This window comes from Anneissia japonica, unplaced genomic scaffold, assembly GCF_011630105.1.
Source record: "Anneissia japonica isolate Jap-2015-1 unplaced genomic scaffold, ASM1163010v1 scaffold211_len1577895_cov191, whole genome shotgun sequence".
Lineage (NCBI taxonomy): Eukaryota > Metazoa > Echinodermata > Crinoidea > Comatulida > Comatulidae > Anneissia > Anneissia japonica.
This window is the reverse complement of record NW_022711099.1, coordinates 1,115,669-1,125,785: the sequence shown is the minus strand read 5'-3', so window position 1 is coordinate 1,125,785 and position 10,117 is coordinate 1,115,669. Positions and strand designations below refer to the sequence as shown.

General features: G+C 33.6%; 1 protein-coding gene across 1 annotated transcript; it reads left to right on the top strand.

Moving 5' to 3' along the window:
• The first annotated feature begins 991 nt into the window (after positions 1-991).
• Positions 992-10,117, top strand: LOC117107303 (sphingomyelin phosphodiesterase 2-like). The gene is made up of 7 exons (XM_033248947.1): positions 992-1,107; positions 3,487-3,583; positions 4,351-4,427; positions 5,633-5,813; positions 6,809-7,030; positions 7,554-7,791; positions 8,417-10,117. Exons 1-7 carry the CDS (start codon positions 1,061-1,063, stop codon positions 8,749-8,751), a joined length of 1,197 nt encoding a protein of 398 aa, XP_033104838.1. The 5' UTR covers positions 992-1,060; the 3' UTR covers positions 8,752-10,117.

The window sequence follows — 10,117 nt, the reverse complement described above, 5'->3', positions numbered from 1 at the left end:
GGTTGGGATTAGTTTCCATTTTGTTCCATTTATAAACAACATCTGCATAACAGTCAATAAATGTATAAAAATCATAATAAACAAAAATTTAAGTAGACCAAATTAGGCCTACAATTATATCCTTGCTAACCCTGAACTATAAATATCTACTGTACATGTGAGCGGATTAGTTTAGGGTCCAGCAAAGGTCCATTTCTATAATGCTTCCAGTCACTGAATATATCAATTTCATTATTCTTAATGTTGCTGCTTTAATAAGAGAAAAATTCTTACTTCATTTTTTTGTTTTACAACAAACATACCAGACGTGGATCCAATCATTAAATTCAGTGGCGGATCCAGGAATTTGAAGTAAAGGGGGCCCAAAAAGGAACTTTCACAAATGGAGGTTCTACGCTACCTCAGCCTCACCATGGTTGGGGCTGAGAGGAAGTGGCGGTGCCAGCGGGGGAAGGGTAATCCCCCATCGGCCAAAGCTCGTCAGGCAGTTCGACCAAGAAAAATAGGCCTAGTTAAATTTCCCATTCATGCCATTGCCGGCCATCTAGAAGTACCAATTTTTTTAAAAAGAATCTCGTTTTGGGAGGAGGGTACACTCCCTACCATACCCTCCCCTCGCTCTAGCCTTTGGCCCTCAGATAGCGTTGCGCGCTGTAGTTACACCCATAAATACATCTTAGCGGCCCCCCCCCCAATAAATTATATCCTAGATGGCCGGAATTGGCACTCTTAGTCTCAAAATTTGAGTAGAATTTTCTATTTTTTCTCAATTTTGGGTAGGGGAAGCTGGCGGGCCCCCCCCCCCCCCCCCCTCCCAAGATCGACTTAGAAACTATGTGAGCTGTCTCTTATACACATCTTAATGTTATGTACTACTCACTTTTCTATTCTTAAACTGTTGTTCCCCTCCCCCACCCGTTTGAAAAATTCTGGACTGCCCTTTCATACAGATAACAAACAGTTCGCTCCCCGGCTGACCGCTCTCACCGGCAATGACCTCTCTATGCTCGAGTCACGTACAACTAGTAGGCTATAATAAGAGCAAAAAAAAATAGTAAACATGAGCGAAGGGACAGTTTTCCTCCGTACTTTAACCTTAAATTGCTGGTTTGTTACTTAATTTAGTTATAGTTTAACAATTTATAACTGATTTAATTAGGTGTACTGCTAATGTTTTAGGACATTAACTTCGGGTAAGCTAGGCCTAGTATTTTATCTTTTTTTCAGAGGAGCAGGATCCTGATCAGCAGGGCAGGGGCCTTTCTGCTCTGCCCCGTCCGTGGCGGTATACCAATCATAAATTTGGCCATAGACATTTTTGACCAATTTTAACCGATGGCTTGGCCTTAGTCTGAGAAATAGTCAAAATATTGCACATTTTTGACCGGTTATGATTTCTTTTTTTCTCAAAGGAGGGCTAGAGTCAGAGACAGATTTACCAGGGCCCTTATATATCAGGTTGGCCTAGGCTAGGACATGCCTAATGGGGAACAGGTTAATGGGGAACAGGTCAACGCGGCCCAGGTCAACGCGGCCCACATCAACAACTCGGCTACGTTACTGTACATGTTACATATTTATTTTAATAATATTGTGGATTAATGTGGCTTTGCCAGGAAAGAGAAAAAAAGATATGAAAAAAAACCCCCAGAAGTTTGATATGAAAATATATTGTTTGTAAAAATTAAGAAATACTGATTCATTATTTTGAAAATCATTAGTTTTTATGTTCATGTAGGCCTAGTATATTTTGCAGTTGAACCTGCCTAAGTAGATTCACACCGAATCCGAATTTGGTTCATAGAATGTTTACGGTACGTGTCTTAGTACGCGCTTCTATTCTTTACCACTGATTCGATTTTCTTTTCTCGTTTCGTTAGCTATACAAACCAAATTCTGTCAGTGTGAATCTACCTTTTATTCACACCCGAACCGAAATTTGTAGAACGTTTTCGATGCGCGTCTAGTACATATACCTCTATTATTGCCACTGATTCGATTTTCTTTTTTCGTTCCGTTAGCCATACTCTACAAACCAAATTCGGTATGAATCTACCTTTAGCCGAATATAAAATGGCATTGAAAAATTGTTTGATACCACAATAAGATCGACTTAGAAACTATGTGAGTTAGGCAAGTCCAATTAGGGAAGTTTAACTATACTGTATGTGAATGTACAATATTTTATATTTCAATAATATTCTGAATAAATGTGGCTTTACCAAAAAAGAGAAAAAAAATTTTGGCCACAAGTCAAATTGGCCCCAAAAGTAAACTCCTATTCTACACTTTTATAGCTTTTTTTTCTTGCAGGTTTTTTTCCATTGTTTTGTAGGGCTATAATACTTCTTTTGTGATTTTGGAAAATAGATAAATGCTGAATTACAAAAATAGCAGGGTGGATCCAGACATTTGCAGGAGGGGTGCCCAGAAAAATTTTTTCCGAAACCTAGTCTCATCTGTCTTGTCACCCTTCCATTTTGAGAGGCTTTTGTATAATGCATCTTAAAATAAAATTTTAAAAATTTACATTTATTTTTATAAATTTGTTCTCAAATGAACAAAACTTAAGTATAAGACATACCTTCAATTACATAAGGACAGCCTAATTATTAATGTGCCTGTAAAATTGTATATTTCTGGATCCAGAAATCCAAAATAGTTGAGGCCTGGAGACTTTCACGTATGGTGTCAATATTATTATTACCTCAGCCCCACCATGGGCTGAGGTTAGAAAATGTATGATTATGGTACCTGTAAATGGCTGGAAATGGCACTCTCAGACTTTAAATATAATTTTCTTTTCTTCTCTATCTAATTTTTTTATAATTTTAAGGAGGAGGAGGCAGGCCGGCTGGGGCCCCCCCCCCCCCTTGAATTATCTTCACTGGAAAGCTATTCCAGTTCACATCATTCCACAACAGAGGCTGAAGTGAACCACAGCATTTGGGTAACCCCTACTCTTCTGAAAAATTCAATGGGTTCCTTAAAGTGCACATACAACAGATGTGTAACACTGGTCTTCTGAAAGAACTTCATTGTACCAACCAAACCCTGGGTTAGGAGCAGCTCGAACCAGCGCCGATGTTAAGGCTTAGGCTACTCCTCAGCCACTCAGCCTGAAACACTCATTCAATGTCATTAGAAAATTTATTTGTACAACATATTAATTTTTTTTCCCTTCTGAGTAGGCTTTAAATTTTCAAGTTTGAATTTAATCTTTACTACTAACAAATGTATTCATTTGATATTAAGTATGTTTTTCATTTGATAAATTCGTACAATTTGAAAATTGGGTGTTAATTTGTAAAAATTCATTTGTTTATTTTGCGAGTCGGGTTTTTTTTTTTGCTGGGGAAAATGATTGTTCGATTGTAAAAGAATCCAATTCAAAATATTAATATTTGAAATGAAATAAATGTATTGAGCATGATCAAGGTTGATTTAATATTTCAAATGCCTATTTTTTATTCTTTCTCTTGGCAGGGGCGTACCTTTTGTTACTAGGGATAGACGTATTCGATTTAAGTATATTGCAGAGGAATTATCAAAAGGGGAATATGATGTTGTTGCTTTACAAGAGGTAAAGTTTACTCTTTCCAATTCAGTATACAACATAGTATGTTACCAATAAGGTGTAAATTATCATTTCATTAGAAAGTGAATGTTGTTGTCCTTGTAAATTTGATTTTAAATGAATTCAAACAAATCAATAAAGTCTCATAGTTGTTTACTGTTCCTGTATGTCCAGGCACTCACTGTGTCTTACAACGATTGTACGACCATAGACCGACGAATCCAACTCCTCTCCCTGTGAGCGTTAAAGGATGTGATGCCCGGCGCTCATTATTGGTGGCAGTCTCAAGGGATCGTCTTTAAAAACGATTAATTGCACGGGCGTCCTGCCATTGCATTCTCCATTGAATGGTGCAGTGAGATTTTCACCTAAATGTCAACAGTTTGCTGTTTAGGAACACATGTCTAAAAATGATGAATAACAAAATTGAAAAAGAGAAAAATATTGCTTGCACTCAAGTAATAAATGCATTCGTATTAAAATTATATCGTCATAACTATCATAATCTTACCACATAAATACATTTTTTAAATATACTAATATTAATGATTATTATAAATCAATTATTCATTTGTTTATATTAGTATCACAGTGCTTTTAGTAATGCGTCTTTAATTTTGTTTCCGTTTTATGTTTACCTATCTAGTAGAATTAGAAGTGGTGTTTGCATTTTTTGTTGTACAGTATAATTATTATATGGAGATATTCCAAAATAAAGTGAAAAAGAAATGAATATTGAAGGAAAAAACCATTTATTTCTCTTGTCTTGAAAGGTCATTCATTCATCAGATTACGAGTTGATATGTAAACATCTGGCGCAATCACATCCTTTCCAACACTATTTTCACAGGTAAGTATTCAATTCACAGTTCATTTCTGTAGTGTGTCCAGCGGTGGTGGCACCAGTAGAAGGCTGCAGGGTAGCCAGAAATTCTTATGAAATTTTTACAGACTCTAAGATCAAATCCCTAGATTGTCGGGTCTTCCTAGGACTTGACCCCTGAACAGCACCTGGCCCAACACACTTACGCTCAAGTCAGGGACATCAAATCCATCCCCCACATGTATTGAAATATGAACATGCAAGCACAAACAGGATTATGCAAAAGCTAATGAATGGATAATAAAATTATGTGAAGCTGTACATATTGGTGATTAAATTTTTTGGTGAAAAGGTCATATGTGAAGGTTATGGAAAATCAGTATTATCCTGCATTTACGCATAGGGCAGAGGTTTGTACTTTATGAAATGCCTGGTTTATTATTTTTATTACCTGATTGAGATTATAACCATTTTATAAACTGTGTAGATAATCTAGATAAAAAATGAAATAAGTCCAATTTAAGTAAAGTAGGTGCCCTATTTCTCAATCTTAAGCTAGTCCCTTTATGCAGCGGAATTGGTGGTCAGATGCGCTTTAAACTTTTTTAATGTAGAGTATAGGTTAGTGCAAGAAGTCAGTATGCTCTTCTTGATTTTTTTTACATTACCTACTTTCAAATATGATATTGCCTCCCTGACTGTATTTAAGCATGTTTTCATTTTTTTTTTCTTTCAGTGATACTACTATTCAGTTATTTTAAATCAGTTATTCATTTGGTTATATTTTGTTTAGTAAAAATGTCTTGCATTCCATTTTGTGTTAATTCATATAATTATCCCATACAAATTACCATTTTTGGATAGAAAATTAACATGAGTTTTTGATATAATTAAGTTATATTTTATTTTTGTTTAACTAATTTATTGTTCTATCTTGTAGAGGGCCCCTGAAAATCAATTTAGCTGGAAGAGTAATTCTCTATAAAATTATTCATCTACACATGTCAAAAGTTCTGATCATTAATTCCATTTAATCTTGATTGAAATTATACCATCATAACAATCATAATCTTACCACATAACAAATTTATTTTTTTAAATATCATACTAATATTATTGATTATTATAAATCATTTATTCATTTGTTTATATTATATTTATTCATTATGCATTAGTGCTTTTTAATAATACGTCTTTGTTTTTTTGTTTCCTTTTTGTGTTTACCCATCCAGCGGAGTTAGAAGTGGTGTTTGCATATTCTCTAATTGTCCAATCATTGATTCAGCCACCTTCCATTACTCTATCAACTCATCTCCATACAGAGTGCATCAGCTAGATTGGTATGCTAGGAAACTGCTAGGCTTGGTCAAAATCCAACACCAAGGCATTGTAATCAACATTTTTGCCACTCATGTAAGAGCATTTATTATGTCTACTCTGTATCGATAGATTTCAGTGTCTATACTGTAAGTATACTATGCCTATGTTCCGCAAACCATGGGTCGTCGCACAGCAGTGGGTCGCCAAAATATTTTGATAGTCACAAACTTGAGAGAAATCATCAAAAATCAGTTACTGGTAGTTCTATTCTTTCACTAACCATGGCAATTATTTACAGTACATGGAAACATTTGTCATTTCATAATAATAATTCAGTGTTAAACTTGACTGTATAAAGTCTATATTTATTTAAAATTTAATGAGACATATTAGGTTGAAAAACAAGTATAGAAAGACAAGGGAAGGAAAAGTACACTAAAATGTCAAATGGCCGAGTGGTTAAGGCAGGAGCGCTGCAACCTATGGCCATAATATCAGCACTGGTTCGAACGGCATAACTATGGTCCGGTTGGTGGGACAAGTCTTCTCAGATAAGGACTATAAACCATAGGCCAACTGTACACAATTTGGCCCATGATGTGTACTTTAAAAACCACAATACATCTTTCGAGACTATTTGTGGTGGGTGGGGGGAAGGGTGGGATAGGAGGGGGTAACCCGGTGTACTGGACCTTACAGCCTCTGTTGTGGTATCGGTTTACCTGATAATTCAGAGACCCTTAGTGGGGAAGCAATTTACTGTACGAGCTAGTCCACACTTCGAGCGCTTTGAGATTTTTTTATTTTTTTATTTTGAGTATTTTTTTATTTCAAATAATTTCAATAAAAAACAACAGTTACAAAAAAAAAAAAAAAAAAAAAAAAAAAATCAGCAATAAAACAATAACATAACATAATTTGGTTTGAGACTTTCGTATAGATATGTGTTGCATATCGTAAGCATGATAAACGCCTAGCTCTTCCTGTCTTATGTATCAGTGGATAAGGGGTCAGTGGATCGCAAATCAAGTTGGAATTTCCTAACCGGATCGTCGGGCTAAAAGTTTGCAGAATGCTTTTTTTTCCAGGTGTGTGCTATCCATACTCCTTCACATCTTGTAGACCCACTGTTTTCACATCGCTTGGCACAATGTTATGAGATCAGTAACATAGTAAGGCAAGTTGGATCATCGGCGGATGTCAATATATTGTTAGGAGATTTGAACTCTGAGCCTTTCTCATTGCCAAAGAAAGTTTTGATGGCCAATGCCGGTCTGAAAGATGTGTGGGATGAAAGGCCAAATTCTGATGTAAGTTCATTTCAGAAATATCCAAAAGATCTGTATTTGTTGTAATTGTGTTCAAAATCTAGTGGTAAACTAAGCAAGGTGGTGATTTGTTTATGTGGACTTTAGGAATTATTTTAGAAAATATTTTAGGGTTTTGTTGTATTATATCTTCTTATCAGTTTTACATGGTCATATTTTATAAATATCTATTTTATTGTTATTGTTATTATTTATATTGTTGTTATTGCTGCTGCTGCTGCTGATATTATTGTTGTTATTTATTTGTTATCGGGTACTTGTTTTCCAAATGAGTAACTAAAGTGAATCATTGCCAGAGTTGTTAATACCAATATATATAGTTTAAGTAGTAGCGATTTGGTGCAGCGGGAAAGGTTTGGTTCCCCAAACTCGAGGTCGGGGTTTCAATCCCTTGCTGTACATTTCGCTTTGGTCCTTGAGAAAAACAATTGTTCACCAGAGGTGCATGATTATTTCACTTTCCAGTTTAAGTGTGCTCTCAACAGGTTTCTTTCATCTATTCAAGGATGGTAGTGGTGAAACTTGCGAAAGAGATTGCAATTATTACACACAGCTCAATAAACGGGTTTATGAAAAGTTTCAAGATGGAATGCGCATTGATTACATCATGTACAATGGTTGCCATAGTTACAAGGTGCAGTGCACAGATGCTCGTTTGGTGATGCGAAAGATACCGGGTTCAGCTCTCAGTCCATCTGATCACGAAGCCCTGTCAGCCACCTTGGAAATACAGCATTGCAAAGGTCAGAATTGATTTAACTGTTTAGAACTGGTTAGATATTAATATATAAAAGTGCATCATTTACATACAGGCTTAATGGCCAGATATTAAAAAACATTTTATAAATAGTATTATATTACATAATTGCTGCTATTTTTTTTTGCTATCATAATTGTCAATAATATATTATTATTTTTGTTTATTCTACTATCATCATTATTTATTTATTATTATTAATTCTAAATAACATGATTATATAGATTATTTATTATTACCATTATTATTATTATTATTGAAAATTATATGTTTAGTCATTATTATTAATATATTTTATTATAGATTTTTAAAGGTATTTGTGTATTATATTTATTGTATCATTTTTTGATAGTAGATTCATTTCGCTTTTTGGTTTTCCTCTCTTTTACTGTTTTTATGACCCAATTTTTCTTTTTGGGTTTGTTTTTACTGTTTTAATGTATTGTATGTTGTATTTTGTATATGTATTTGTTGAGAGAAATTAATGAAATGAAATGAAAAATGAGATACAGTAAATGACATGGTTTTGCAGGTTATGTAAATGATAATTAAAAAAAACTTATATTATGGAACTTTATATTAGGAATTAATTATTAGTAATTATACTTCAGATACTGAACCACCAGGTTTATCAGATGATTTGTTGAGTTTGTTAGAAGACCTAGAGGATGAGTTTGTGTCAGCGTACAGTGCAGTCCAACAGAAGAGGTTAGTTTCTGCTGGCCTGGCAACTTGCTTGGCACTTCTACTTGCCGTCCTCCAGCTCACTTCAATTACAGACCTGATCTGTGCAAAGTCTTTGATCTGTGCAATATTAGTTATAGGATTTTTTATATGTATATGGGATATTTGTGTACAAAGGGTCTTTGAGGCCTCTGCTTTTTGTTCTCTAATAGAAAATGTAAGAATTCGTATGTTGTATATAAAAAATGATAAACATGGTTAATGCAAATAAATCCTTCTACGTAATGCAATATATTACGTAAAATAGAGTGCAGGATATTGAACAGATGAAAAAGGATAAAAAAGAGAATATAATTAGACCAGAAAAACCAAAGATAAAAAGCTATTTAAATCAGGATATCAACCTTTTTAAATTATATAGTTCTACTGTAATTATATATTTATATACGCTGTTACAATATTGGTTAAGTTAAACTTATGTGTTCAGAATTTAAATTTGATATATTATGCACACAATAGTCAACTAGGACAATAATAATGGTATAAATTTAACTCTTTAAATATTACAGAAAAGAGATGTTTTATCCTTGACAATGAGAACGTATTATATAAAAATGAAATTATTGTGGAAATAGTTAAATTTAGTAAAAAAAAGAGAGGTCATTATTATTACATGCCTCTACCTCATGTATTTAATGATGTAATAATCCTTATGTTTTTTAATTGGTATTACTACAGTACAACCGTACTTAAAAGTGGATTGAAACCTCTATGCAGTACTTTATACTATTGTATACTTGTTTTAACACAATTAGTTTTTTAGTTGTTTTTGTTTCTCTCATTTTATACATTGAACGCACCAAATTATTGTCTGCCGCTGAAACAAAAGTGTATGTTGAGTTGAATAAATAAATGAATAGATGGATAGATAGATAGACAGACAGACATCATATGTCAGCCATTGTTAGCTCATTTTCAATGGATCCAATTAAACTGTGTACCAATCATTCATTTATGAAGTTAAATGAAGTCCTATCAGCTTTTCAATAATTCAGTTATTGGAGCTTTCTATAAACATTGGAAATAATTATATTTTTTTATCAACAGGATCTACAAATATATAACCTCATGAAGTGTATTTTTATATAAAATATCTGATTAAATTTTAAAATACACGATTAAATTTAACCTTATTTTTCTTGTTATGATTGTAAAATATAATTAAATAGTAACCTCTTCTATTGAATTAGCAAATATTGCATACCATTAACTTGATTAAATACCTCATGGGAGATAACCGTATTTATTCGAATAAACGCCCCATAATTTTGCTGTAAATGTGGAATTACAACATAATTAAAATGTGCGTGATCATAAAGACGTTTATTCAAGGAAAAAGTAAATGCCTTGGGGCATTTATTAAAGGGAGCCGTTTATTCCAAATTACTCTCTAGAAGAGGCGTTTATTCTAGGGGGTGTTTATTCAAAGCAGGGTATTAGATTGAATTAAGTTTCCAGATAATTCTGTCTGCTATTAAATCTGAAGAAAAACCTAAAAATTAAATTAAAGATATAACATTGTTTACAATAGAGGATATTAATACTGTATATGTAAGGTCGAAACAATT